Source organism: Anas platyrhynchos, chromosome 3 (genome assembly GCF_047663525.1).
Source record: "Anas platyrhynchos isolate ZD024472 breed Pekin duck chromosome 3, IASCAAS_PekinDuck_T2T, whole genome shotgun sequence".
In the NCBI taxonomy this organism is placed as follows: domain Eukaryota; kingdom Metazoa; phylum Chordata; class Aves; order Anseriformes; family Anatidae; genus Anas; species Anas platyrhynchos.
Window position 1 is genome coordinate 57,093,540 of NC_092589.1, and position 14,127 is coordinate 57,107,666.

Consider the following 14,127-nt stretch of genomic DNA (forward strand, 5'->3'; position numbering starts at 1 on the left):
TTTGATCGTGATACCATTAAAAGAATGATTTGCTACTGGGGAGACTAGGGTAAGACAAGGGCTTCTTGGAAAGTCCAGGTTGTTTCTGTGCAGGTAACTCATCAGGCAGAGTCACCAGCTGAGGGCAGGAGGTGCAGGTGGGGCTGTGGGAGTTTGGGCTGGAGCTGCTGGGACCCTGACTCTGGGGGTTTGCTTAGGGTCACCTTGTTGAGAGAGCAAGAGGCTAAGGAGCTGTCTCGTACAGGCTTTGGTTGAGAGCACTTGTAATATCTGATGTACTTTGAATAATTCACATTGAAAATTACAAAACGTGTCTAGTTTTCTTTTGTAAAGTTCATGAAGTATTGCTGTGTATTCAGTGCTACATTAAGTGGAAAAGTTTTGGTAGCTGTATGAAAACAGAGGGGTAAAAAGACACATGCAGATAAAGCATTCTCTTTTGAGCATAACTGATGTTTTTTTCCTCTCTAACACAACTGAAAACAGTAGTATTGTCAATACAATATGTAAGCTTAAGCTTACATTTCCCCAGAAGAACTACTGTAAATTTTATTCCTGTCAACGTGGGGTGCTTCTGCTTGTGTTTAGTGCTTTAGGGATGCATTCCCTTCAAATCAGATTTTGCTGCTCTGTTCTTTGATCCCAATGTGGTGGATGTTTAACTACTAGTGTTGTTTGTTTGCTTGCTTTGTTTCATCTCCAAGGTAAGAATCAATAGTAAGAATGACAGTCCAGTTCTACACGTTTAACAGAGGGGGAGAAAAATAGAATGAAAAATGCCTGGAAGTGAAGATGGAAATTCTGTCTTCAGTGAAATGACAGTGATTTCATGGAATGTATTTCTTTGATTTTTAAAGCATAGTTGACACTCCTAAATATTTCAGTATTGCATTTAAAGTTAGAGTAACATATCTGTTTAAACTGCTTTCTGTTTTTCCTTTTTTTTCCAAATACTATAGAGAACAGAAATGTGACGCAGTGGGTAGATTCACCAAAGCAATGGATGATGGAGTTAAAGAGCTGCTGACAGTGGGACAAGAGCACTGGAAGAGGTGTACAGGGCGTAAGTATTCCTTCTGAACTCAGCGGTGTTTTCAGTCTTATTTTTCTGATGTGGGTTTTTTTTTATATATGGAATTTGAAACACAGCTTAAAACTACAGCAAATCCTAAATTATTATGAGAATCGTATGTCTTTCTTGCTGCTTTCAGTGTCTGAAAGTATAAGTTCTGTTTTGGTTTGTCTTTTTTCCCATAACAGAAATATCTGGTCCCTGCCCATAGTTTTAAAAACAGTATAAGTTAAATAATTCTAATCATCCATGTAAAATCCTTGCGGTACCTGTTCTATTATGTCATTCATCTGCATTCTAGTGACATGGGCAAAGTAGATCGGTCTCTTTGATCAAGTCATAAAAGGTTACACTTTATTAACACCTTATTCTTGCATGCCAGGAGGAATAATCTAAAGATGGAAAGAGTTTAAAAAGCAGAAAAAAAGGAAAAACAAAAAAATCAAGAAACTTGATTATAACTTATTCTTCAGCCCAATTCTTTTTCTTTTTTTTTTTTTTCTCTCTCCTATCTTGTCTCTTCCTTTCTGCAGATATTTAGGGTTGCAGAACTTCACACCAAGTCCCTATGACTCTGCCTGGGCTCTAATTTCCTAGTCCACAGCAGTATTCAGTGTTTGTGGCCACCACAAGGCAGCTATTGAAAGGAAGCAGGTACTACAGCTGAGGATCATAATAAACACTTCATGGCAGGCTGTAGTGTCTGGCTACCAAAGACCCATCACATAAATCTCCTCAATGTTTCTCCCCACCCCTTTTTGTTTTGTTGCCTCTCCTTTTTAATTCTCACCATAAAAAAAAAAATAATATATATATATATATATATATCCCCAGCCTAGGAGTAAGTACATCTCCTGAGCTATCTCTTTGCCACTACTTGATCTTACATTGCAGTTGAATATCTGGGGCTGACCAGAAGGAATGGGAAGTGTAGGAGCTCAGTTTCTTCAAGCAGTGATTACGTTAGCACTTGCAGGATACAGTTTTAAATTATTTACACTCTCCGCTTTATTAAGAGTGTAAATAATGTAAATAATAATGTCTTCTACACACCACTGACCTTCCTGGTTCTAAGGTCAAAAATAGGCTAAGCCTTAAATCTCTTATCTCACAGGACGCACAGCTCTAACACTGTACAGCCCTCACTTCATGAGGGAATCACTGAGGGGAAAGCAAAGGGCAGGGGAAGGAAGAGGGTCTCAGAAAAGACTAGAAGAATAGTGTTGCTTTGCAGTCACGGTAGAAATGACCAAAACACCATAGTTAAGGGATGGCTGTGACTTGTGCTTACAGTGGGAATTCAGTATTTTGTTCACTGCTAAAATCTCCTTAAACGTATGGCAGTACTGCTTTCTGTATGGAATGATTCTTTCAATAGCCACAGCTAATAATTAGCTTGCCTAAATACAGTAAGTCAAAAGTGATAGTATTGGCACTTTTAATTTTTAATATATTCATACGGAACAGAAAAAGGAAGACTTGCAAATATGGACTTGCAAAACTAAAGAATTTCAGTAGTCTCTTAAAAATTTAATTTCCATATCAGCTCTAGTCACAACTCCTAGTCAGAATTATTTTTGGCACTTCTTGAGCAATACTTACGTGCATTCCATTCGATAATATTTAAATTGACTGACAATGGGAACTTCTAAAATGCAAGTGAGGAAAAAACAGGATGTTCTTCACTGACGTTATCACTGCAGATTCAGTAATGAGTTAATGGCTGATATCAGAGCTTTAGGAGTCTGAATGGTACTTGTTCCATAAGGAAATATTAGTTTTCATAACTCTAGCTCCTGGCAAAGAATTTGATATGAGATGATCAATAAAATCACACTCTTTTTTTTATGTTAGGGTCCCCCCTGAAAACCCGATTATGAGATTCTGGAGCAACTGAAAAATGCTATTTACCCAGACAGCATATCCTGTGAAAACAGTTGTCTGATAATAAAAAATTACGCTTTTTTTCTTCTGACATAGGTAGTTTATAAAACAAACAAACAAACAAAAAAACCGACAACAAACAAGCTGTTTTAGCTCTTCAGATTGTTTTTTAGGCTTCTTAGGTGGTGGTAGTCAAAATGTTAATAATGAACACATACTCATAAATCAGTTTATTGACTTCATTGTGAGGATGCAATTTATGCATGCATTTTTAAAATTCACTTTATAAATCAATTTTATAATTCAGATCCCTGCATCAACTTCTATTCCTTGATAATCTTGGTTTCTATCAAATCCATGATTTGAAGAGAGTTTAGGTATTATGGGTCTGTATGATAATCCCCTCTTTAAAATAGTTAGATTTCTGCTTCATGTCACTGTTGCCCTTTTTTTATAGGGGGTGGGGGAGAAGAAATTCTCACTGCCTAAACTGGAAGGCTGAGCTGGGAGTGCAGTGAGATTTTTACAGCATTCACACACTGTTCCTCAACTATTTGTGCCTTTTGAGAATCCAATAGCTTTATTCAGTTTTGGAACTTGTGTAGCAGGAAAGGGGGGGGATGAGAATGCAATTGTAAACACTTCACTAGCACAAATGTACTAACTGTTTTCAACATTAGCTTCTATCAAGTTTTGGAAATGCTACAGACTTAATCTTGTGTGTTTTGCTTCTGTTTCCCTCTTTTCCCATCCCTTTATCCCTTTCAGCACTACCTAAGGAATACCAGAAGATTGGAAAAGCACTGCAGAGCCTGGCGGTGGTCTTCAGCACTAGCGGATACCAAGGTAATTATTACAGCTTCATTTGTACTTTACTTTGCAAAAGATATTTAAATTATGTCATGCAACGTTTTTTGGCAAAGGTCTCAATGCTTTCCTCTTTGAATTTAGATGTCAGTTGTGTTTCTGGAAAAATACCAAAACCATGTATATTACAGGGTTTCTTATATTCTAGTCTGTGGTCTTGTTTTGTTTTCTCTCGTTCTGTAATCATGTGGTGGGTTATTAGTGGTAGAGTTTAGTTAGATCTTACTAACATGTAATCTGCTCACTGACCTGACTGACAAAACATGCTGTAGCATTTTAGTGACCTATATTTCTGTCATATCAAACAAAAAAGGAGAAAATGCAGCCTTGAAAATAGCTGCCACAAAAGTACTTGGTGACACAGCAATTCCACACAAGGATGGAAAACTTTTGTATGCCATTATCTGAAGTGGAGGGTTGACTACTGTAGCCTGTTCTTGTCTTTCACCCTTCTCTCTTTCTTTGAGAGCCCTGAAACAGAGCTTGTCACATTAGGCATGAAAGCTGCGGGAGAGAAATGTAGGGAATCAGTTGCAGTTTCTTTTTGCAAACTTCTCAAAGTTCTAAAATTTAGTCTTTAAACAAAGTTACAATCCTGCTCTGTTATGCTGAATTCTGCCACTGTTTTCTAGTTATCTGGAAAACATTTTTCGTATCCTAAAGGAAGCGATTTGGGTGTGTTTTCTCTGTGATTCTTAGATCAAATACTTTTTTTTTTTTCCCTAGATTTAATAGCAAAATTATTCTAAAACATAGCATAGAGGCTTACTCTAATCTTCGTATCTTAGGACTTTTAGTTAAACAGTACCTGTTTTGACTACCTGTCTATCCCTTGCTCCGTACTCTTAAAACTTTTTGCCCCATAATCTATATATTAAAATGCAACTAGTTCTGAAACTCAGGAGCTCTGCTGCTGGAAATGCTGGAAATAGACATTGTACTCCTTGTAGTTTGTTCTCATCTTTGTCCTGTACTTGCTGAAAACATTACTTTTGGATGTAAGAACCAAGTAGTGGACTTGCATGCTTATGTATCCATTGTGGGTTAGAAAACTGTAAACTTCAGACAGAGATCTGTGCATTGAACGGACTGTGCAAGAGACATAAACTCCTGGATTTAAACTGATGGATGCAACTTTCCTTATCTCAGTATTCAAAGGTGGTACTGGACCTTTTTCTTCAAACAAAGTACTATCTAGGCTGAAGATGGGGTGAGTTTTTTCTGGGCTGTTGTTGAAGAGGATTGTTTCCTTCAGCCATACTTAAAGGCACTGAGTTCCATTTCCCTTAGTAGCTGAATCTCTTCATCCTCTTCTTTGTAATACTGACTCAGATACCCATCTCCCTTGTGCATATTTACCTTTGAGGATTAAGTTCTCAAAGTTTGTGTGTAGGTCATTGAAGATGACAACGATTGATTTGGTTACATGAACAATTTCAGCTACTGGTAGCTGACTTCTAACAATGTATCTGGTATGTCAGGTGGTTCGTTTGCACAGTTTGTATGGGATGCATCTGTTGTTCTTACCTCTTTCATCAGTGCTGCCTGCCTGCTCTGCAAAGCCTGGTGTGGTGAATGTCTACTGCCTTCTCTCCGAACTTCAGCCTAAAATGTTTAAGATAGCACTAGTCTAGAAGGGCTTGTTAAACTGACTCTGTTACACAATTTTTATTATGCTGCTGAATGAGTCTTATCAATTTGTTCCCACCCACAGTGCATATAAAAAATTCGGCCCCAGTATTTGCAGAGGTAAGGGTACATTTAAAACTATTAATGACACATTAAAAGTGTCTCCTTTTATTTCACCATGGGCCTATACACTGCCAAGTCTGTTTTAGGCACAAGTGCTTTTTAAGTGTGATCCTGGTCCCAAAAGCATATTGGACAGTTCCAGAACATGACTGGAAGTGTCACACAGCCTAGCACTACATTGCCTATCTTGTTGCATTGTGTGATGCTCTGAGGTTAATGCAGCATGGCTTCTCTTGTGTTGTGCCAAATCTAGGCGAGTCTTCTATACTAAGAAAACGTGAGTGGCTATGGAATGCCATTCAACCATAGTGAGATCTCCTAATCCTACATCACCCCTGAAGCATTTTCTTGGGCAGTTGCATACAAGTTTCATGATAATACCAGTTAGCAACAGGCACGTCTTTCCTTCTGTGCTGCTTCTGCAGTGAATGATGTCAATCTCAGACGTACTTCTCAGAAAAAAAATCTTGCTACTTGTTGTTCCACAGTACATCAATCGTAATCTTTTTTCTACTCCTGGTTTCTGTTCAAACATGCTTTGGTGGAGAGAGAATGGCAGAAAAACCTCTTGCCAAAAAAACAATCTGCTATCCTAATCAAGCCTTGCAGATTATTAGTTCCCTCAGTATGCCTGGTGTATTCCCAAAAAGGTGATTACCACTGCCATTTATCAAACAGTTAAACTGATAAGAGATGCTCCTCAAAACATCTCCCTAAGACTCCTCATACTTCTACATCTTCCTTCATCTCCCTTGTGTCAGCATGCCAGCTTGTGAAGCAATGAAATGATCAATTTCTCCTTGTGGTTGAGCTAAAACATCTGTAGAATATTATCAGACATTTTAACTGGTCTTTTTACAAGTGTCTTTAAGACATTTTAACTGGTCTTTTTACAAGTGTCTTTAACTGATGCTTCGAAGCCCTCTCTGTTTCTCTTGGGGATACAGGTAAGGCACACTGCTCTAGTTTTGCTCTAAATGTCAGTAGCATGTTTGTTAGGGCTTTCTGCTTTTCTTGTTGATGAAAGCGCCCCTGACATCCTGGTACAGCCTTGCAATGGGACCCAGCTCAGTCTTCATGGTTCAAGTTAAGCAGCCCATTCGCAGCTTCACATCTTTTACAGTTCTCTAGAAGGTGAGAAAGCTAGAAATGTGACCTTGTCCAAGTAATCAGATTTTTAGCAAAACCCATGCTGACAACACTTAATGGCAGCAATCTGCTGGTGGAATTCAAGTTGCGTTGATGGGTGTGCGTGAGGAGTGTATGCAATAACTTCAAAAAGTGGCGTGGTATAGGGAGTGACTGACTGAGCATGGCATGACTCTGAGGATACATATTAAAATGTGAAGGATGCAGCAAGCAACAGGTGAAATCTGACTCTTTAAGGCTGCCCTGGTGTGACCCGAGAAGTAGACTGTAGAAGACCAGGATGCAGCATGAGGAGCTGCAGATACTCATCTACCACTTGTGTGCCTGTCTATTGTTGGGATCCGCTGTCTGGAACAGTTTTTACATCAAGGGTACACTTCTGTAGGAGAGTGAACACCTCTGCTAGTAGTAGAAATTCTGAATAAATTCTGTTCCTTCTACAAGCTGACTCTGTGCCCCCACTGCCCCACATGAGAGAGATTTGGAGGGTATAACTAGATTCTTTGCTGCTGCAGTCCCTTGGGTGAGTTCTGCACACAAGTGGCGAGTTATTTTTTCTACTCAAATACTCTTCTTCCTTCTTTGTATTCAGGTAGGACAAGATATATATTTTTTTTTACAGCATTACAACATGAATAGCAATGTCTAGACCAGTCTTGTTTCTGAATCAAGCTAAAGCAATGCCATGTTTTTGTCCCCAAAACCTGGCAGTTGCCTAAGCAGCACTTAAGCTAAAGTCAAGGTTTCATGGTTACTTCTGTGTAATTCCAAATTAATGAAATAATTTCTCTACCTGATTGAAATTGATATTTTTTTTTTTACAGTTTAACATTGAGAAGATAACTTCCAAATTCTGCAGTTTTTAGGTCTCACAATGAGATTCGTGTTGTTTTTTCTTATCCAGACCGGCTTAAATAGTAGAAAGCCATTTTCTAGTGATGTTTGTATTGCTGGATTTACTGGTGCTGAGGATCAGTAGCTTTCTGTCAAAGCTTTTGGCTTCATAAAAACAGTCTAATGGAAAAAATTGATTGAAAGACCTGAAGCAATATTTAGTCATTACCCTGTTTCCTTTAGGACACGCTAAAAAGAAAGAATCCTATATAATAGATCTTCAATAGATTATTTTCTTTGTCATAGTAAAATAAACTATTTTAATGTTCAAACCACTCATTAAAGAAATCAATGTTTGGTAATTTTCAGTTAAGTCACTGATTAATGTCTGTGGAATGAAAACAAAATGTTCTTTAGACTAAGTGTGCCAAATACCAGGAGATGTCTGAAAGAATAACTTTTTCTTGAGCTAATATTTGGTATCTGCAAATTATACCTTCCCCCTTCTCTACCTCAATTTGCTTTCCGTACTGTTGACCACATGCTTTGGACAAGCTAACAAGGACGGAAAAAAACTGGTGTTTTGGGAAGGTGAAGTGACATGAAAAAACAAGAATGTAAGGCTTGTTTCCATCTTTGTCCCACGTAGCCATGTCCTGCTAGTAATACAGTGTTATGAGCACTTGTGGTGTTGTCTAGCTTAGGATTTGTGGTGATGTTTGTATTTTTAGATGTAGCTTGTGGGGCTTTTGCTTTATTTCACGTCACAACAAAAGTTAGAAACTCATTTTCAAAAAGATTCTTACAGAGCTTGAGAATGTTATCCAATAGTTCTCTAAAGGCTGAAAAATTTTGTTGGCAATGAAAACAAAAGTTATTTGAGCCTCCTTTTCCCTCTCTGGCCTTTTAATAATTATGATCCAGGACTGCTGAAGAGCTTAAGGTTATTTTCACTGCTCCATAGGGCATTGTGGAGAATTTACTGCTTATCAGGTATGAAAATCACTTGTTAAAAACCAGAACAGTGGATCTCTTTGGAGCTTTGGTCTATCTTCTGGTGTCACCCTCCTTGTGTTCCCTTCCTTCCAATTCTGGTAGGCTTCCTGTTCTCCCCTGTGGGGGAATCCCTGTGTATTTAAACTACATAAAGCTATGAAATGTGGAGCTGAATAGTGTTACTATGGTAGAACATGTTACAAATAGTCCCTTCAGCATTCATTTTGTACAAGGTCTTAGGAGTTTTCCTCCTTTAATGGTATAAAAACAATGTTTTTTCAACCTCTTTATTATTCCCAGTTATAAAATGGTGAGTGGATATTATTATTACAAAATAAGCTGTTTTAGAAACTTGTCTTGAATCAAGATATGACCTTCAGTAATTTGAAAACTGGTGTTTACTTCTAGGGGAATCTGACCTCAATGAAGCAATAACAGAAGCAGGAAAAACCTATGAAGAAATCGCCAGTCTCGTAGCAGATCAGGTATAAGCATTAAGAATACATTGACATAGTGTGTACAAACATGCCTCCTGTGTGGATAACTTCTGACTTGTCTGTTTTTCTCTCCTGTTAAAACCTAATAAATGCTAATGCTGCAGACCACTTAAGTGAAATTACTGTTAATACTTTTAAATGCACCCTCATCTTCTCTAGTATGTCTGCCCTGGGGAGAAGTAATGGGGAGGATATTTTTCTTGGATCAGAAAAATGACATTCTGCTTTCTGAAACACAAAAAGGTTTGCTTTCTCTTTAAATGTCCTTGTTTCCTGATGTCAGTGAACTGTCTTCATAACTGATACAACAGAGTGAGATTTAATCAACGATGGGGTTTCGATTTTTCTCTGCATTGCCCAAATATCTACAGGATCCAGATCTTGCTACTCTTCATTGTCTGGACTTGCAGTTGCCTGCTTCAGTAACTGTCTTAAATAAAACTTGATTTTATGTCAGTATTCAAGTTATAGATGAGTGTTTACAGTGCGTTACGCTTAATCTCTATACTGGGTCTGGCTGGGATGTTAACTCCTCTTCTAAGGAGTGGCAGTGAGAGAGCAGTTGTGGTGGAGTTCAGCTGCCTGGCATGGTAAAACCACCACAGTCTCCAAAATGTAGAGCCTGTTAATTTTCATGTTGATTAAGTTGTTTTTAACCAGCTTTCCAAGTCAGCAACTAAGAAGAGGTACCAGTGCATGTACACATATGTATGTGCAAGGACATTATTGCTTGAAATTGCCGTTGCTAGGTCTGGTGACTCCAATAAAACGTTGAGGTAAAACACCTCACTTCATAAGCCAATGTTAAATAAAACAAAGAATGGAGGCATCTGCTCTCTGGTGCTCAGTGCCTAACTCCAAAAAGCTTATATCTCATTAAGGACCTGTTTAACTATAGAAAAATCTGCAATAAGCAATAGAGATTTTTCTTCCCTCTATACTTTCCTCCCCTTTTTTGGCATTGTCATTTCTGGGTCTGTGTTATTACTGTCATGGATATTTTTACTAACGTGTACTTTGTTTATTAGCCGAAGAAAGACCTGCACTTTCTGATGGAAACAAATCATGAATATAAAGGATTTCTTGGTTGCTTCCCTGACATCATAGGAGCTCATAAGGTATGTGAGGGTGCCTTTCCTGGAAAGGGTTGGGCAGTGGGAAGATCTGCATAGGGAGCAGCAAAAGTGGTGGTATGGATCACTGCATGTGTGCGACAGCCTAGCCCCTGATTCCAGTCACACAGAAAGTTTCTGTGAGACTGGCATGTTCATTATTAAAATATTTGGGGCGTGGGGAGGAGGGGAAGCTAGAACTTGTCTCAAGATTTGAGGATACCTCTACTGTCTGCTATGGTAGAGCACTAGAAGCTTCAGGGTTTTCTCCACAAACGCTTTGCGTGCCTACATGGTGAATAGCAGTAGTAAAAATTTCTAGTGTTTAGGAAACTTACGTAGTTATTGATAACAAAGCATAGTGGTATTGTAGGAAAAAGTGTGTACACTTGCACGGTTTGCTCACTAATACGTGATAATCATGGACTGCCAAGAAGTGTCTTAATATTTAAAAAAAAAAAAAAAATACTTTGTTCCCTGTACTATGAAAGTCATCAAATAGTAAAACAATAAAATTGGCTGTTATGTCTAGTTTTGAATATTCTGATTTTCTATTTTTATCCTAGAGTTGTCCTCATGTTCATGTGCTCACTGTATTATGTTTCAGGAAACTACAAATACTTGAAGTATTAAACACGTACACACAAATGTTTTTTCTACTACTGGAAATATTAAATGTATAAAACAACACATTTTTGCAAGACCAAAAACATAAAAGCATATCAAATCTATGTGCATTCTTTCTTCAGGACTTTAATGGTCCCCAATGGCACTGAAAACCTTTTGAGGAAAGTAGCATAAATAAAATGCAGAAAAAATGTGCTGAAAACCTGAATCACAAACCTTCTAAGAGATATGTAAACAGATATTTTTGAATATTGTTTGGCATGAAGAGGAAAGTGCAATATAAATATATTGTGAAGGGGAAGACATTTCTTTTTACCCTTTTTCCTTGTGACATAAGGATTTTCCTGAATCACATTCGTATATTGCAATGAATTGTAGTCTCTTGGAAAGCAGTGCATCTTTTAGAGGTGTTTGATAGTTTGAAGCTTTTGGCATATCCTGTGTCAGTCAGCTGAATTTTGCAACCTGCTCCTTTTTTCTGTGTATATATCCTTGTGTACTACTGCCTTTATCAATCTTTATTTCTTGGTGACTGTGTTAATGCCTATGTTTTAAGTCACTTCTTGCAAGCTGTTAAGACTCTTGAAAGCAATACAGCAAAATAACAAACCCTGGGTGAACATATGGGAAGGCTAAATCAGTCATTGCATGCATACAGTGTGTAACCTCAAAATGTTGGCCAGTGACATTTTTGTGACTATAGAGACCCTTCACTTGACTACTCTTTTAATCTTCCTGCATTTGCTTTCTACAGGGAGCAATAGAAAGAGTGAAGGAAAGTGACAAATTAGTTGCAACCAGTAAAATAACACCACAAGACAAACAGAATATGGTGAAACGTGTGAGCACCATGGCTTATGCACTACAAGGTAAAACAAATTTTGGGGGTAAACGGCAATATTGTAGACCTGAAGGGCATCTCTTAAGTAATGAACTTTGACAGAGAATCTTTGTTCTACCAGGAAAGATGATAATAGCTAGGTATTATTTTTTATTACGTTTGTTTTCCTAAAATTGCAGTTATTTTACTGTCCTGTCCCCCCTCCTTAAAAAAGTTGCAGTTCCAAAGCATGCATCTTCTGCACTAGTAAAGTGACGTTTGAAATAAAAACGCCCTGGGCTACTAGTTTTTCATTTTTGAAATGTCAGTGAGTCTCAAAGAAAAAGCACGGGCCCTGATGCAGGAAGCACTTCAGCACATGCGTAAGTGTTTTTCTGACTCATGGTTTAATCAGATGTGATCCAGTTGAGATTAATATTCTTGTGGATAAGATTTCATTTCCTGGATGTTCTTTGAACTTTTCCTCTTCAGGTTAGAGATGTTGTAAGTGAGATTCAATAGTCTGCAACTGAAAAAATGGGGAGTGAGGAGTCAGGGTGCAGTCCTGCAGGATACCAGGCCCATAACTACATCCTGAGTCTTCAGTGGGATTACTCATTGCTGAGGAAGTTCTGTCTTCTTTAGCTGACTTTTAGCTAAGAGTTTTTAGTATTTTACAGGATAGAGTCAGAGCAGAACACAAAGCCAACTTAAGAAAAAAATAACAAAAATATTCCTCTTTTCCTTCCTTTTCTTCCTGGTCACAGTGATGCAAAAGGACTTCACTTAAGTGGTAATCATGAGAAAAGACCTCCAGGATTGTTGCAATCTCAAATATTTGTTCTCCCTCTATTGGTATCTCCAAATATATTCGATTTTTTATTTCGACCATAAGCTGTGATGTGACAAGAGATGCAGAAAGTAGTGAAAAGTGTTACAGACCCAGTAATGCAGTTTCTCAGGTTCATACTGAAACAACAGCACTCAAAAATGGGTCAAACACCACTGGCTGTACCTGTTTGGTTTTTTTTGAACATTTATAGCTCTGCCTTATAACAGCTACAGCCTTGGAAATCTGAGGGCTGCAGTTACCAAATGCTGATTGAAAAACTTCAGAATAGAACAGTTACGTTCAGTAGGACAAAATTGTGCTTGTTTTCTTTACCAAATCTTTGTATGCCAGACTATTGTAACAAGAACCTGGCTTTATCCAGGAAGTCCCTGAATTTTAGCATGAGTAATTGACACCCTACCAATTTTATGAACAGTTCTATCATAACTTGAGTATTGCAGGCAAAACAGATTGGAAGCATGAGAACAGTAAATACACTGCCAGGGCTGGACACTGAGCTTGTTGCACACTAACCAAACTGAACTGAGTGAAACTGTTCCTAATTATGAACGCTTCTCTTAAATAATTTGCTTTCTGGGTCCAATTACAGCTGAGATGAATCACTTCCACAGTAACCGGATTTATGACTACAACAGTGTCATTCGTCTTTATCTGGAGCAGCAGGCACAGTTTTATGAAACGGTAAGATGTAGTAGTTCAGTGCCATTCTCCTGGCACATACTGTGCTGCTACTTTTATGAGAAATACTCACCGTACTTAATCATCTTTTTGTATGAACCTCTCCCAGAGAGCAGATATTTGAAAAAGAATTGTAAAAGGGGAAGAAAAAAAAAAGCCTACATAAAAGAAGAATGAATTGAAAAAATATTTTCTTGTAGATGCTATTCCTATGTGCATGGCTATATGATATTAGCTTGGTGTTTCTGGGTGTGGGTTTGTTCTTTTTTTTTCTTTTTTTTTTTTTTTTTTCCAATTCCAGTACTAAAGTTACAAAGAACTTGTTCTAGTTCTGTGCATATAGGTTTTTTCAAAACTGAGTTTGGATAATTTGCTGTAAGAAAGATCTGTAGCAATGAATACAGCAATAAACCATTTGGATGAAACTTCTGTCCCATGGGTTAGAAGGACAAAGGGAAACCTCTGAGACTTAAAGTCTGATGCATGGATGTGTTGGGTGAGGGATCAGAGCAGTTTAGTGACTTACTATGACTCAACTCTGAGCACTAAACCTACAACCTTAGTTCTCATTTAACATTGTTCTTATGGCTGTTATTTGTATTTTATTAAATGAAACTTGAGAACAATTTTTCTAATGTGCTAATTCCAATGTGACAGTGAACAGCTAAATCTGTATAGATCCTCGTTTGGTGCCCATGTTGTATGTGGAAATAGCAGCACATCTGCTTCCTGTGTCTCAGTATGCAGGAAAAAAGCTGCAGAGAATTCATACACATTTGTAATGACCATTGGTAATAGATCTTTAACTGGAGGAAGAGCTGCATCAGACTTGGAGCCAGGCCAGAAGCCTAGCTTCACTGCTCTGCCCTACCGGTGTTAGTGCCAAGACATGAAGATGGATGTAGCTTACAAATACAACGAGAGTTGGAGGAGGAAAAAAGACTACTACTTCAGTTTTCCTCATACCTGAGTGCGCCTGGGATTTT

At 38.0% G+C, this 14,127-nt stretch overlaps 1 protein-coding gene across 2 annotated transcripts in view; it reads left to right on the top strand.

Annotated features, from left to right (window-relative positions):
* The window catches only part of SNX9 (sorting nexin 9), a 58,887-nt gene that overhangs the window by 42,251 nt on the left and 2,509 nt on the right, over positions 1 to 14,127 (top strand). For both annotated transcript variants that reach the window (XM_027454409.3, XM_027454408.3), the window contains exons 12-17: positions 960 to 1,063; positions 3,725 to 3,802; positions 8,963 to 9,039; positions 10,080 to 10,169; positions 11,545 to 11,659; positions 13,053 to 13,144. In XM_027454409.3, the coding sequence (XP_027310210.2) occupies positions 960 to 1,063; positions 3,725 to 3,802; positions 8,963 to 9,039; positions 10,080 to 10,169; positions 11,545 to 11,659; positions 13,053 to 13,144 (556 nt within the window). The remainder of the gene's footprint in view (positions 1 to 959; positions 1,064 to 3,724; positions 3,803 to 8,962; positions 9,040 to 10,079; positions 10,170 to 11,544; positions 11,660 to 13,052; positions 13,145 to 14,127) is intronic.